Source organism: Sceloporus undulatus, chromosome 3 (genome assembly GCF_019175285.1).
Source record: "Sceloporus undulatus isolate JIND9_A2432 ecotype Alabama chromosome 3, SceUnd_v1.1, whole genome shotgun sequence".
Taxonomy (NCBI): Eukaryota; Metazoa; Chordata; class Lepidosauria; order Squamata; family Phrynosomatidae; genus Sceloporus; species Sceloporus undulatus.
Window position 1 is genome coordinate 124,788,751 of NC_056524.1, and position 17,074 is coordinate 124,805,824.

General features: G+C 39.4%; 1 protein-coding gene across 3 annotated transcripts in view; it reads right to left on the bottom strand.

Annotated features, from left to right (window-relative positions):
• ABCC4 (ATP binding cassette subfamily C member 4) overlaps window positions 1–17,074 on the bottom strand; it is a 191,347-nt gene that overhangs the window by 146,375 nt on the left and 27,898 nt on the right. For all 3 annotated transcript variants that reach the window (XR_006103129.1, XM_042460587.1, XM_042460588.1), the window contains exons 4-7: window positions 15,631–15,861; window positions 8,270–8,359; window positions 5,256–5,419; window positions 137–262 (exon numbers count right to left, since the gene is read on the bottom strand). Coding sequence is in view for 2 of the 3 variants with exons in the window: in XM_042460587.1 (XP_042316521.1) it covers window positions 137–262; window positions 5,256–5,419; window positions 8,270–8,359; window positions 15,631–15,861 (611 nt within the window). In the remaining variant the exon portion in view is untranslated. The remainder of the gene's footprint in view (window positions 1–136; window positions 263–5,255; window positions 5,420–8,269; window positions 8,360–15,630; window positions 15,862–17,074) is intronic.

Consider the following 17,074-nt stretch of genomic DNA (forward strand, 5'->3'; position numbering starts at 1 on the left):
TACCTTACCACTGACTACGATGGCTGGAACTACTGGTAACTGCAGGGCCACATGATACCAATTCAGTTTAGGCTACTAAAACCACTAGAGGTGACAATATTACTAAAGCATAACATCCAATGAGCCACATAATCACCTTCTGATGCTGCTGACAAGATCAGCAAAAGACATCTCCCAGGCATACATCTTTATGATCCGCATTCCACCTATGACTTCATTCATGGTCCTGATCCTCACATCTGTGAAGGCTGCAGTCCTGCTCCTATAATTAAAGCAATCATTAAAAAAATTAACCAATAATATGTGGCTTGTAAAAAAACAACCCTAAGATACAGGGTTCCTCAAGACCTAAAGAAGTAATGTACAATTTTTATATGTCTAGTGAAGGCAGCTGATATATTTATATAATATTTTATCAATGTTTAGTGCATGAGTGGGGAACCCTGCACTAAACATGCTTTTGGTCCTGCCCATCACTAGAATTTGACCACCTCCCAAAATTGCATTTGAATTTCTGAAATTGAATTTGACCCACAGGCTTAAAGAGGTTCCTAATCTTGGTAGTGAAGCAGACAGGCCAGAATGAGTGGCCATGATTGGTCCAGGACCGCAGTGACCTGGCAGCCTGTTCTCAAAGCAAGCTGCTACCATGTGTGTTCAGAGGCCCTTTCAAACTACACAATTATATCAATCGCAATTCTACTTTAGCTGCCATGGCAATGTCCTACCAAATCATGGGACTGGCAATTTAGGGAGGAGAATTTAGAATTTTCAGCCAGAGAGCTCTTCTAGTACATAATTAACAAAAAGCCCCAGGATTTCATGGATTGTAGTGATGGCAGTGGAATCACGGCACTATATGTATGTAGTGTGAAAGGGTCCCAGACAACTGTAAAGTGGGGATGGGCAAAGTATGGAATGTGTACAGCCTCCAAAACCTTCTTCTGCACACATACTCCTGTGCCTTCAGGATTTTCATTTTTAAAAACACTGGCACTGCTGTTTGCCACTGAACTTCAGTGTCAAAACACCAAATGCACTATAGTCAATAGGGAAAAGAACTAAACCCAGTACATTCAATGGGACAGTTGCTCACTACCATAGACAGTGTAGTTCCATTCAGCCCATTTTGATATTATTGCCAATACCATATGCATTAAAGTCGATTTAAGTATAATTAATTTTCATTTAGAGCCGGTGTGGTGGTTTGAGTGCTGGACTACGATTCTGGACATCAGGGTTCAATTCACAGCTCAACCATGAAACCCACTGGATGACCTTGGGCAAGCCACATGCTCTCAGTCTTAGGGGCAATGGCAAACCTCTGAACATATAGGAAGAACAAATATTTTCAAGAAAACCCCATGATAGGTTTCTTTACATATAAATCCATATTTTAACAATAAGAAGTATGGAGCGGAGGGATTTCAATTGTTAATAAAGGAGGAATTTTAATAAATATAATATTTAAAGAAGAATTAGTTGCCCAATCCTGATGTAAACTATGCCCTCTGGAACATCACAAGGTAGTGTCCAAATTTATCTCCTGTTTGTTGACCTCAAGCCATTAAAAAGAGGCTTGCCAGAGAAAAGGAGATGGAAAGTTAAGAACCAGTGTTCAGGTAGAAAAAGTAATAAATAGGTGAGGAGGTTTAATATTTCACAACTTAAGAATTTCCTTTCCAATAATATCTGCCAAGACTACTCAACCTTATCAGGATCTTGAAGCTGGACAAAAAAAAGTTCTTTTTTATTTAGGGATTTGGCTGAAGTAGACATTTTAATTTGTTTTGGGTGAGATAAACTGAGTATGGTATCTACACAACTATAAGTCAACCTCATATATTAGTTGAGGGGAGGGTTTGGATCCAAAATTATGGATTTTTTAAAAAATAAATTTTATTTCTTACCAAAAAAGGCAGAAAACAACAACAATAACAAATACAAACAAAAACAAGCTAAAATACAAATCCTTAAAAACCAACTTCAAAGATTCAAGGTCACATGGGATATAAAAGGGCAACATTACATAAAAACAGGGATGGACTCAGAACACAGAGATACCTTCTTTGCACCAGTTCGATCATTGAAAGGAATCATATTACAAAGGAAGACCCACTTCTGCTCCAATGATACTGAGACAAGATATAAGTGGGGACCATTGTTCTTCAAAAAGCAGAGGAAGATTCCACCCCCGCAACCTTCTAGATTGATCTGTGAGCTTTTTCCAGAAACCAAAATTATGGATTTTGATATGAGTCAAGCATAAAATGTAGGGGCATGTAACGAAGGAACCAAACGATAGATCAAAGGAAAACAATGCCAAAGAACTTACAAAATTCCAGCATGCATAACTGTTTGTGCTCATCCTAAAGGCTAGAAGGGGGAGCAGTGCTTTCAAGACAGATTACACTCTTGCGTTTCAGCAGAAGATGGTTCGTTTTTTCATAAGAGTTAAAGTACAGTACTTACATCGACCCATGGATAAGTCAACTCAGGTTTTTGGGGGGTCAATTTTTTGACTGAAATTTCTAAACTTATACATGAGTATATACAGTACTTTTATTATTCTCTACTGATTAGAAAGCAGGATGATATAGTATGAAGAACATTGAATTGTTACCAGAATACTCAGCCATAAAACTAAAATAGTTACTATCTTTCAGCCTATCTGGGTCTCCGAGATGTGGGCAAGAATAAAGGTGCCCTCAGCAATTTAAGAAAAGGGTGCGGTGCATGCAGTAATGTAACAAAATTAATGTTAAAAATAGTTTCCAAACTGCCTTGAGCCTGCCAAACAGTTGGAAACATGTTGTATGTTTTTAAAACAAGAAAAAAATAAAATGTTATATAACTGATGACGGGATGATGCTAGCTAATACAAAAAATCTTCTGTTTACTCAGAGGTCTTACTAGCCCACAGATGTGGAGCCAAATCTACAATTACTTATATTTTTAAAAAAATATATGAAAATACTGCATTATTCAGGTGCAGTTTCTGAAAACATGTCTCATTCTTTCTACAGTGTTTATTTACAGTGAAGATTCTCTAATTCTTGTGAAGAGAATGCTTCCAAATAACTATTAGAATTTCTACTAATATGATAAATAATAATAGGTCCTAGAGCAAAATAAGCCTGTATGACTAAAGCCAAGATGACTAAACTGGCACTATCATACTCTGAACCTATCATGAGAAGACATGACTCACTAGAAAAAGAGATAGTGCTTGGTAAGATAGAAGGTGGTATGAAAAGAGGAAGACCACATTCCAGGTGGATAGACTCAATCAAGAAAACCATAGCCTTGTGTCCGCAAGACCTGAGCAGAGTTCTTGATGATAGGAGGACTTACTCAAAAGTCAAAATCGACTTGACAGCAGTTAACAGCAACCACAAAAATGATAATGACCTAAATTCAACTGTTATGCCCAGTAAGAACAGAGTAAAGTCCAGCTGGAATGAATAACTGGTTTTAGGCGGAAAGATGATTACTTCAAAAATACTGATAGCAGTTAGCTTTAAGATCACTTTTTCAAGCTGAGGAAAGTCTCTTTTTTCTTGCTCATATCAACTTCCATTGAGTTTTTCTTTTATTAACCAAGTGACAAGGAGCCTTCATTACTACACACACTTCTTAAGAGGGCGTACAAAAATCATTTTTTAATTTTAAAAAATGATTTTTTAAAATTAAACTGGACGTTTTAAATTGAAATTTTTTTAAAAAAATTAAATACTTTTTGAGGAAAAATCTATCTAAAGATAGTTTTCTATTTAACATACATTATGGTCCAAAGGTTATTCATCATGAAACTGGGATTAGTTTTAAGTTAAGTTGCATGAGAATGTATATTCATACCATGTTTAAATTTTTTGGTGAATGAATTCCATTAATGCATTCACAATGTCATGCTCTTCAAAAGGTTTCTGTAAGATTATTAGGCAATTTTTCTATCTAGAGGATATTACAATAGATGTTTGGTTTTACAGTTCTCAAAACTGTGAATTTTTGTCTGCAGAGATCATAATCCTATTGTTCTTAAACCCTTATCTCTTAAGTGCTAAATTTCAAAACAATCAATGAATAGATTGTTGGCAGACTGGAAGGGGAATTAGATGAAAGTGAAACTTTTTGAGCAGAATACACTGCGTGTCTGTGGATTATTGTTTTAGTTAAATTAAACTATTTAAATTGTTGTTGTGTTATTAAGGTAAAGATTATCTTTCACCTTCCAATAAAGTACAGCAGAAAAGTTGTCCAAATATGAAAGATAAACCTATTAAACTGGAGATAGTTCACTTCACAATAATTTCAAAATCATCTAATTGTGGTATGTTTCCAATAGTATAACCAATCAGTAGTTTTTGATATACAGTTGGCCCCCCGTTTTCCCAGGGATCCATTCCGGACCCCTCACAAAAGCACAGGCTCGCACATATTCAAGCCCATAGGCTTGAATGGGGGGCGCCCGTGTGCATGCACCACCATATACCAGCAAGAATGAGTCTTCAGTAACTCTGAGTTGTGTAAAATATGTATTACACAATATGTACTCACATCATTAAATCAAGTATTTCTTATTAGTGATTTAAATCATGATTTAAATTAAATTGATTTATATCAAATCCACCCTGCTTTTGGTACTACATCACACTGATAATTTGTATAGCCAGGAGCCTTGGACTGCCATCACTCAGAAATTCAAAATCTTTAATATTTTAGAGGTCAGGTAAGAAAAGGCCATGTGGAATAGGAAAAAGGCATAACCGATCCTGCAGCTGAAAGTACTTCCATTGTCTGGAACAGCAAAAGCAATGCCCAAGATCCAGCACCAAGGGGACAGGGTGCAAGCTTACACTGATGGAGTTATGGGACAATTGAGCATTAATGAATTGCACAACTGTGCAAAGGAATGTGAAATGCACAACGTCAATGAAAAATGACTATCTGCAAATGCAAGGAACAATGTCTCCACATGTGCAACAGTATCGCATATTCAACTTTGCTTCCACAACCTTCAAATAAATACAGGTTTACACCATGACCAAAAAGGTACAACCGTGTGTGTAAGGGAACATACATTTTTGTAAGTTTGAGAGGATTCGTCACTTGGAGCCTTTTTTCACAAATTTTTAACAAAATATGAAACTAAATCACAGTCCCTCTTGGAGCAGCACTGATATGGAAATGTACAGTAATTGAGTCTTCTCAGCATTCTGAAACAAATAAAAATAGAGGATATCCAAGCTTCTTACCTCAGAGAGGAGAACAGCCTCCCAATGAAAGTTTGCACAGGAAGCAAAATAATCAGAACTGCCATCCCTGCAAGGCATGCAGGGCCAATTTCAAGCCAAAGAAGTACAGTTATAACTATTGCTTGAAGGGGTGCTGCCCACAAATAGTGCAAGAAAATAGTCACCTACAAAAAGATAAAAATGCACATGCAATTAAATCTTTTAGCATTAATTGAAAATTGTGGTTAGTCAGTGATTGCAAACTCTTGCACATGATCATATTGTATTGTAGATATATTTGTGACTCAAGGAAACAGTCCTGCATGAACTAATACACGTCTGTTTTTACATGCATCTATATGGGATTGCAGGAAAGAAAAGGCCACTTATGAGAGATCCTCTGCAGCTCCATAAAAGCCAAAAGGATTATTACATGGAGAGAATCAGGACAGCGGCACCAGCAGCAGGTATACAAACTGACCCACTGAACAATAAACGATTCATTCTCTTTTAGGATTGACATGTTGAATATGGGACAGATGTCTTTATCTTTAATAGTTACTAAAGCCTATACCTTTAATAGTTAAGAGGAACAGGAAGATGTAAAGGTATAAAGTTCCACCAGGTGGGCTTACATGACATACCCTTCCTGCAACTCTCCAACCCCCAATACCCAGTTTAGCTACAGCATCCTCCCCATCACCAAACAAGGCCATTTACTGGCTGGTGAACAGTGATTCATCCAAGGTTGCAATGAAGGGACACTGTAAAGAGCATCTAGCTAGGTTCTTATAGCTAGATACACAGCAGTGATATCATCCTTCAGTGCTAAATGTCTAACTATAGAACATAGTTGGACATTCTTCATTGCTACATTTGCACAACAAGCATTTCTACGATTTACCTAAATAGCAATAGTAATAGCAATAGCAAATACATTTCTATACCGCTTAAGCACTCCCTAAGCAGTTTATAAAGTGTAAGTTAATTGCCCTCAACAATCTGGGTACTATTGTAGCAAACCCAGAAGGATCCCTGCAGGGACGTACCAGGATTTTGGGAAGGGGGGGGGGGGTCCAGACTAAGTGCACGATTATAATGGGCTGGTTGTGCAGGCGGTGCAGCAGACACACCACTTCATTATATCTAACGGAGGAAGGGGGCGTTGGACTCCACAGACCCCCCCCCCCTGGCTATGTCCCTGATTCCGGGACTGGTATTGAATTCTCAACCTTTTTTGTGGTGAGTGGCTGCAGTACAGGCATTGAACCACTGCGCCACAAGGGCTAAAGAAACAACACACCCCAGTTGCAGATATGGAAGTCAGTATCCCCTCTGCTCGTTTTACCTGGGACTAGAACAGCTTGGGACAAGCCTATTTTTATATATTGTGTATACTGGCATTGTTTTAAGGTAAAATCAACATTATGGACTATCTGTCTAGGAAACAGAAGAGGAAAAAAGAAAGCAAGGACAGCATGCAAAAAGCACACAAATGCAGTACTTGCAGAAAGTTTAGGTCCACCATGGATTTTTGGACCTCCCTTGCAGGCCCTGTACTAAGTTTAAAAAAATAAATAAACACTGGAAGCAATATAAAAACCTTCCCAAACAAAGTACCTGTTTCAAATGATGTTGATTGTCTCTTTTTCTGTGTGTGTGATCTGTTTTCAAATGCATTTCAGACATAACCACTTAATGGCTCAGTCTAGGATCCAATAATGAAGTACAGCACATATCCATTAAGAGCTTTATTTGAAAGTGTATGGGAACATAAAGGTCTTTGTCTGTGAGGGTAGGACAAAAGGGAGCTGATCAGCCTAGCCAACCTTCAAAGGGAGTTCCCCAGCTATGGAACATCCACTCAGAAGGCCATTCAGGAAAAGGTTTTTCTTTGGTTTTCAGTCTCTTGCACCCAAAGTTAAATCTGTCAGTTAAAAACTTGTTTAAAGAAAGAAGTAAAATATGGTGTGTAGAAAGACTAGGGAGGGGGATCATGCATCTTGCCAGCTCTTTGCAGCCATGATAAATATTGTTTTCCTCCTATGTCTTTCTAGTCCATAGTGAAGGATTTAGCTGTGACAAAAAGGAGATGTCCACCTGAAGTGGGCTGCCTAAAACAATTTGTGGCTGGTAATCAGACAAGGCAGTATTTCCTCCCTATAGCCTTCAAGGTACTTCCTGGGTCTGAACAACAAGGCCCCCCCAAAGTTCAGAAGACTGCATCTTCCTGATGTCCCATCTTTTTTATTAAGACACCTGAGGTAGCCTCATAACATTACCTGGCATACTGCTCTCACAGTATACTAATAATGCCTTCTCAGTAGGCTAGGAGGGATGAATATGCACTGAGAGTCTTGAAAAGCAATCAGTTCACAACCTGCCCATAAAGCATGACACAAAACAACAACAAAGTACAGTATTCACCACTATGAAATCAGAAGATGACTAACTACTCATACTTGGAGCAGTTACTTTTTTGGAATATAGCGCTAAGAGTCCCAAGCCACCATGGCTGGCCATGCTGTCCCAAGTGCTATTTGTATGTTTATGGCATGGTCATGCACTATTAATTCACATCTGCTTCAGTCTAAAAGCCTATCCAACATATTACCAGCTGCGTATGCTCCATTTACCACTGTATCAACCTTGGAGGAATTGCAGAAGTTTTCATAAACCGGGATATTTTACAGCACTCAGCCTTTTCAAAAAGCAACACAAACCATATGAGCAAAATTTACCAACCACAGACCCTTCTTTAGACCGGTCTGTAAATTATCTCTCTTACCACAAGTCAAACACCCTTAAGCTGCTTTGAATTCATACTCCATTGAAGTCCATGATGCATCCAAGGAAGGATTCTTTAAGACCACAGTTTGTTTGAGTCATATCTATTATTTTATTTTGCACTTACACATAGGGAAAGCTAAAAAAAATCATTAACTCATCCTGTGTGTCCAAGAAACATAAACTATTTTCCAAATGAACTCTGGTTAAATCATCCACAAACAAAGGTGAGTATTAATAGAGCTTACCTGATCAAATTTATTCACATCATTTGACAAAAGGTTTACAATTTGACCTGTTGTAGTTTTTCCCATGGCTGTATTACTCAGACGAAGTGCCTGAAAAGGGAGGAAAGGGGAAAGTGCATGGAAGTTAGATTGTACAACAGTATTTTAGTCACATTATTTTCCAGACTGTTGAAGCCATGATTTTAAAAGTTGACAGTTCACATTTTTTATCTGCAACAGTCAAGCATCACCTTTTTTGTGAACAATGTAAGAAGATAAGATCATTTACTTACACACCAAGAATCATGGCCCAAGATTAGTTAAGGGGTAGTAAAGGGCAATGAATTACAGCTGAAAGAAAAAACAAAGATGGGGATCCTATTGGTGCCTGCAATTAAGAGCAGCAGGAGAAAGAAGGCTGTTGACACAGAGGCTGGGAAGGAAGCTAAGGCCCATTACAGACGGGCACCCTAGGACGGATTCAGTCCGTGCTAGGGTTAGAAAAGGGCATCTCTTCCAGACACCCCTAACCCTAGCACGGACTGAGTCCATACAAAATGGCGGCGGCCGTTCCACACGGCTGCCACCATCTTGACGTAGCGGATGCGCTGTGTCCGCATGTCGTGCCCCAGAAATGATGACACGAGTGCGTGCTTTGGCACTTGCAGTGTCTCTTCCGGGGCGCCAGAAGGAGCGCAATTTTCGCGCTCCTTCTTTGCAGCGTCCGGGAACCATGCCATTTGGCTGCTTCGGTTCCCGGACGCTGCAACCGGCAATGGCGCGAGACTGCCCCTTCTGGGTGGTCTGTAACGTGCCTAAGACACTGGGGAAATAACTTTTCTCCATTTTGGGAGAAAAACAGGATATACATGCAATAAATCCAGTAATAAACTAAAGATAAACCAGCTGATCAGAATCAACAGGTTTCATATACGTGCAACCACAGCACACAAGGAAGATCATAGTACATGTAACAGACTCGAACCTGCTCAGGTAGGCTACCATCTATAAATGCACCCCAACACTCAGTGACCTAGTGGGAAGTCACTGCAGGACTTCATTTGCTCTTTTTTCAACCTTTGTCTCTGCAGAGACTTTCTCTTCCCCCTCCTGTGCGAGATGAGAACACATGGAGAGGAAGTGGAAAAGAAAGGAGATCTAAAGGACAGCTTTTATTCTAGGTAAGCAACCTTATATTAGCAAAGGGTATCTTGTACATGGAAGCATCTTCTGTCAAGCATTACACAGGAGTACTTACAAGTTTTTTTTAAAAAAAGAACAGTCTAAAACATATGTGAAATCGAAGGCTTTCACGTCTAAGACATAATCAGCCACATTAGAAAGAAAACATAAACCGTAATGTGACTAGCTAAACAACCCTATTCTACTCACGATACAGATGATATTCTAGGTCTTTGGATGTTTGTGGGAAGCTGGGAGTTTGCCCAGCCCACAACCAAACTTCCCTAGGGATACTGAAACAAACAACACCTCCCCTACTTCTCTATCAGTCTCAATACTCTCTCTCATGCCTTGTGGTACTGTGTTTTGTAACCTCTCATCTTGGAAGCATCTCAAAGATTTCAGAGTTGTCACAAGCTAATTATTCCCACCAGGAAATTATCTCCCATGATCTCTGTTGCTGCTCCATAATGCTGACTCTAATAAATGTAACCTAACCTACCATATCATTAAATCTTTGTTTACCAAAAGGACAGACCATGCCATGCAGCTGTCTTGCCCAGATATAGGGAGAGCTGATTATCACAGTACATAAGAAAGATTCTGGCCCAGGTTTTCTTCTTTGAGGCAATCCCAGCCCAATGGATTCTAATAATTCGCACTCAACAGAGAACAAATATAAGTTTTAAGTTGATCTTGTCTCCAAATTGAGGTATGAAAGAGAGATCGATGAAATCACATTCCTCTGCAGAAGACCACTGGTAACACACACTGCCAGCTTATCCAAAATGCTTGAGACAAGAAGTGTTTTGATTTTTGGATTATATATTGGCTTTTGGAATATTTGCATACAGATAATGAGATATCTTAGATTTGGAATGTGAAATCCATTTATTTTCGTATAAACCTTATACTTGCTTGAAGGTAATTTTATTCATAATATTTTCAGTTTTTAGTGCATGAAATGCAATTTGTGTATATAGAGCCACCAGGAAGCAAAGATGTCACTATCTTATCCACCCATGTGGATAATTTTGGATTTTGGAGTATTTCAGAATTTGGAATTCTGGATATGGGAGATGCAGTCTGTGAACTGCTACTTTCAGGTGCACCATCCGACCTGCCTTTACCTTGCTTATTATTCTAATTTATCTCCAGAGACAAAATAACATTTATGATGGCTACTTATTTATTTAAATATTTATATCTTGCCCTCAATCTGAAGAGCTCAGGCCAGTGTACAATAGCATCAGTTTAAAACTGCTTGTTGTTAACTGCCCTCACATTGACCCTGACTCATGGTGACCCTGTAGATAAGACTTCTCTAAGACACACACCCCTGATCCTCTACAGCTCTGTGCAGGTTCTGCAGGCTCAGGCCCATGGCCTGTCCTATTGAGTCCATCCATCTGGCACGCAGCCTTCCCATCCCTCCGCTGCCCTCTCCACCCAGCACTATTGCTTTTTCCAATGATTCATGCCCTCTCATGATGTGGCCAAAATACGATAGTCCCAACACAGCCATCCTGGCCACCATGGAAATCCTATGTTCAATCTGCTGAAGAACACATTCATCCATCTTCTTGGCCATCCACAGCATCCCCAGCTTCACAGCTCAAAACAGTACAAATAAAAGACTAAAAGCAAAACAAGCCACTTGTCACTTAGAACAAAACAATTTAAAACAAAGTACAATTGTGTTGAAATACTGCAAACCATAGCACATGTCCAAATTGGATAAAAGTAATTAGGCCCTGAAGGCTTTTATAAAAAGCCATGTTTTGACTTGGTGCCAGAATGACAGTATACCATCAGGATACCCCAGCAGAGGTGGCCCTCTCCCATATCCTCCCAGAGGGTTTTTCCCATTTCAGAGGAACACTGAAGAAACCCCTCCAAAAGATATCAATTTTCAGGCACATATAAAAAGATTTAGGGTGGAAATGGCCATAACAATATAGCAAATCAAGGATCAAGTGACCTATGATCCTTTGAGAATACTGTGAGATTCTCTGGTTATCAGATTATCCTGAAGCACAAACCCTGAATTTATTAACACCAGTAAAAATGGGTACTAGAAAGAACCTGTCACTTATTTTAAATTATTATAGTATACAGACAAAAAGTAAACAAAGCATTTTTAAAAACAAACACAAAGAAGGTTTTTTTTTGCAGTGACTTTTAAAATATCATATTGTTTTTGTTCACATTTTATAGTGTAGAAGAGTAGATTTTACCTATCAAGTTGAAAGGAGAAAGTGATTAAAATATTAATAATAATGTTATTGATACTATCACTTTACTTTTCCTCTTTGTTTCTGCTCCAGCACCATGGAGGAGAAGCTGTTCACAAAATTTAGTCTCTACTTCTGGTTTAACTACAACTGAGAAGCCAGAATACATTTTTCTCACCACAGCTGCAATGCCAGAGACTATAAAACTGCATTGTAAAAGCTTGTGTTCCTTTATCCTGTTCTACACTATACACATGTAGGTCTTAAGTTCCTGCATATAGCGTAATATAATATAAAAGAAGAACATACATTTTGAGGCCTGCTGCTTTTGGATAAATTTGTTTTGCATAAAATGAAGGACAAAAAATTAGTACAGATTCTCTTGTCTGTACTGATCTCATAGCAATGCTTGCAATTCTTTGAAACTAAATCTTCTTATTGTGCAGATTGACCCAGTGGTGTATTGTACAAATATTGTCAGCACAGCCGGACAAACAGCTGAGGAACATCTTCTAGTACTTTCCTTCCAGGAGGCAATTTCTCCACACAATTCACTCTTTTCAGGTTCCTGGTTTGTTTGTTTTAGGTTTTGAGGTATTGCTATCCAGTAGCTGTTTATAGGTATGCTTAATGTATAATGATGATTACCGTATTTTCCGGCGTATAAGACGACCAGGCGTATAAGACGACCCCCAAATTTTACAACAAAAATCTAGGGTTTAGCCTATACTCACTGTATAAGGCTACCCCTCTTCCTTAGAAGCCGGCAGCCGGCCGTGCATGTGCGCACCGGCTTCTAAGGGGCTTCCGAAGGCCCCTTAGAAGCCGGTGGCCCCAGAGAATGTGCGCCGGCTTCCAAGGGGCCTCTGAAGGCCCCTTAGAAGCCAGCGCGGGGCTGCCATCTTCCCAGGCCTCTGGAGGGAGGCACATTTCCATGGCGATTCAGGAACCATGCCTGGCTTTTAGACGCAGGCTCTTTCCCCACTTTTTAGGGTCGTTTAGAGGACATTTTAGCAGCACTGGAGCCAGGTGTGAAAATCTTTATCTTGGCTTCCAGGGAGATTTCCATCTTGATCTGCTCTATGACTCATTTGGTTGTCCTTTTGGCTGTCCATGAGATCCTCAGCACTCGTCTCCTGCACCACATCTCCAATGAATGGATTTTCTTCCTATCTGCTTTCTTAACTGTTCAGCTCTCACATCCATGCATGGTTATAGGGAATACAGTGGCTTGTATGATTCTGACTTTTGTCCTCATTTGTATATTTTTGAATTTTAGGATCTTTTCTAGTTCTTTCATAGCTGCTCTCCCATTCTTAATTTTCTTCTGATTTCTGGGCTGTAGTCCCTGTTCCTAGCAATGTTGAATACTTTTAATATTTCTATTTTATTATTTATTTATTTCCCGCCCTTTCCCCAAAACTGGGATTCAGAACAGCTTACAAGATTAAAAACAGTACAATTGAAAGCATAGCAAAGTGTTACATTAAAACAGAATTATTGCACCATTAAAACAGATTGCATGTAAAAGAATACAATGTAGTTAAAAGGATAAGAGTGTTTAAAAATACTTTAAAATATTTATTTATTTATTTATTTATTATACGTATACCTTGCCCTTCAGCCCTAGAGGCTCTTAAACCCTTCTGTTTTAAGTGCCTGTCTGAACAGGAAGGTCTTAGCCTGCCAGTGGAAGGACAACAAAGAGGGGGCCATTCTGGCCTCCTGGAAAGGGAGTTCCAGAGTCTGGGGGCAGCCATGGAAAAGGCCTTCTTTCATGTCACCACCAACTGTGCTTGTGATGGTGGTGGGACGGAAAGACCAACTCATTATCTAGGTTGAATTTGTATAGATTCACCGTGGTCGTTATTTTTGTTTTCTTTATGTTCAACAGTAAGCCTGCACTTGCACTTTCTTTCTTGATCTTTCTCAGTAGTTGTTCCAGACCTGTGAGGTTTTCTGCTAATATTATCGTGTCATCTATGTATCTTAGATTGTTAATATTCCTTCCTCCTATTTTCACTCCCCCTTCTTCTATGTCCAAGCCTGCTTTTCTTACGACATGTTCTGCAAATAAGTCGATCAGGGAGGGTGATAAGATGCAGCCTTGTCTGACCCCAAGGTAAGAACACTCTTTCCTAAACTGAAATAAAGTAATTCTCAGGCTTAAATTTTAACTTATGTGACACTCAGGCTCAAGTAAATGATCCTCCAAATGCAATGGTTATGTATGAAATGCAAATTGCAAAAGTCTACTGTACTTAGTTACCATCCTACAAACACCCCTCTGTTCCTTATTGTTTCTAAATGTGTATCTGTTGTTACAAAACATGAACATTCCTTTAAACACAGACATATTTAACAAACAAGAAGAAGCCTTTTAACATAATATTTACTTCAAGCAACATATTTTGTTTGACTTTAAACTACCACAAAAATGTCAACACAGTAAACTGACAGAGTCTACGCCGCCCAGGAAACTGACATCATCCGCACCTCAAACATAGGGGACATACATACATACATACACACACACACACACACACACCTTTAAATGAACCTACAGATCATGTTGCCATCTTTGCTTTAACACCATAAACCAGGAAAGGCACAAATGTATGTTGAAGGTTAATAACACAGCACTAGCTAGGTAGGTCATATTGCAACAAAAAACAAAAAAGACAGGACTACCATGGCAAACAATAAGCTCCTGTTTGCCTTTCTCTGAGGCTGACGATTTCATAGGAAGCAGGCATATTAGCCTACTACCACTTCTACATCTTCACTCTCCATCTCTGACCTCTATCTTTCCACTTTTTTCTCTTTTAAGAATGCCAGATCTCTAGGCCTCCAGTTTTTATGGGTCAGCTCCAGGAGGAGACAAGGGTGCAGCTTTGGTGGGTTCAGCTCCAGGCAAGTGGAAAGGACTGTGTGCACATCTCCAAGTCAGGTGGCAGAGCAGCTGCTTACTACAATCTGCAAAGTTTCATTGACTGGTTGCTGCAATTTATAAACACTCTCCAGGGACATCTATGTATTTACTTAGTTAGCTTCTCCTTCCTTCTCAATCATTGTGGTGCCAGGACTCACTCTCAACTCTGCTCTGCAGCCACTTTCTGGCTAAAAGCAAGTGTGTGTGTTGTGTGCCTTCAAGTCATCAAATCATCCAGAGAAGGGGAGCACTGAGGTGGTTTATAAAATATATTTAGATATAATGTATTAGAATGTAAGAATGTGTGTGTGTGTGTGTGTGTGTGAGAGAGAGAGAGAGAGAAATGTTATGGATTGTATATGTTTAAAATATGAAATAAAATTATAACATTTTTTTTAAAAAGTCATCAAGGCAACTTCATGGTAAACCTGTCATGGAGTTTTCTTGGCAACATTTGTTCAAAAGGATTTGCTTTTGCCTTCCTCTAAGGCTGAGAGAGTATGACTTGCCCACAGCTGAGCAGCGTGCAAGTATGTTAGGTTAAATATTCCTTGTCTTCCCTCTAAATAAGTGAGAAGGAATAATCCCCACATTTCACCTTGATCGGGGAACAACATCTTTAGCTAAGATTTCCATGACATCACTAAGGGCAATCCCTGGTTCTCAGATTTTGGCTCAGAAACCTCTGGGCCTGGGAGAATCCTGAATCGGCAACCTTGGCCTAGCCTCTTTTCACACGTGCTTGTATATTGTAGGAGGGAGAAGCTGCGCACAATGGCTACCAACATTTCCATAGCTTGCTGTTTTCCCTCAAAAATTAATTTTTTTGTAATCTGCTCCTAAATCAGAATTGAGATCCAGTGCAAACCAATATACATTCTGAGTGTAATCCAAACATTTTTTTCACAAACAACCATATATTTAAACTCTCCTGTAATTTATATGGCTAAGGTAGACATCTCACACATTGGTTTTAAAAGTACAAGAGCCTGCATATTTAAGTGTCCTGTTTGTTCAGAAAATGTATTACCTACCTTGCGATAAATCATATGGCACATGGCTACTCTCAGCTTCATGCCAGCACGTTGTACATGGTAAAAATACAGGTGATGAGAGATGGCCAAAACGAAGGTACATGCAGATAAGGCTGCTGCAGAGATGTAGGCGTATTTCAAAGCATGGTCATGATCATCGAGGGAGTCAATGTTTTCAAAATAAGCAATCATCATTCCCAGCAACACTGGCTGAATAACATGGAATGTTTCCTGAAGAAGAAGAGGAGAAAGAGGAAGATGACAAGTTAAAAGAAAAGGGAGGGGGGCTTTTAAGAAAGTAGAATCACTGCAATGAACTCCTTCCATACACCCCATTATTCTGTCATTTTAATTTTTGTCAAAAGTGGAAATACCTTCCTTAGCAAAGATCAGAATATTTTATCCATTGTTTACCAGATAACTAACCTGATATGAAGAAAGACATGCATAAAAGCTGGGAAGCCAACAAATGATGGTGTCATGGGAATGGGGGTTATTGTAATCTGGGAAAATAATAAAGGGACAGATAGGCACCTCAAGAGGAACAAATTTTGGGCCTAAGCTTCCAACTCCTGCTTTAAAGTTGGTTAGAATCATAGAATTGGAAGAGACCACAAGGGCCATCCAGTCCAAGCCCCTGGCATGCAGGAACTCTCAATCAAAGCATCCCTGACAGATGGCCATCCAGCCTCTGTTTAAAGACCTCTACGGAAGGAGACTCCACTATACTCCGAGGGACTGTGTTCCACTGTCGAACAACCCTTACTGTCAGGACGTTCCTCCTAATGTTGAGGTGGAATCTCTTTTCCTGGAGCTTGCATCCATTGCTCCAGGTCCTAGTCTCTGGAGCAGCAGAAAACAAGCTTGTTCCCTCCTCAATATGACATCCCTTCAAATATTTAAACAGGGCTATCATATCACCTCTTAACCTTCTCTTCTCCAGGCTAAACATCCCCAGCTCCCTAAGTCGTTCCTCATAGGACATGGTTTCCAAACCCTTCACCATTTTAGTCACCCTCCTTTCGACATGTTCCAGTTTCTCAATGTCCTTTTTGAATCGTGGTGCCCAGATCCCTATTGCACATCTATGATCCTTATTGCACATCTAGGAATAAGGGTGAGAGAAACAACAGATGGTTGCCTAAATACTACATGACGGCTTTAAGATTTGAAACTGTAAACATGTTGGTCACAGATCAGTCTCTTTGTCACTGTGGTGTTATACTAGCTCTCTCTCTGTTCCGCATACTCAATCTTTCCCCAAAAATTATTTTCCTATACAGTATTCCAAGTGTCCTCACCCAATGCTAAGTATGATTTCCAGTAACATCTCACCCCACCAAAAATTACCAGGATAGCACACTCAGTCCATTTAACCATCTTGGGTTGCTGCCAAACTGCAGAATTAACACAGTTAATGTCATCCTCTGAGGTTAAAATACTT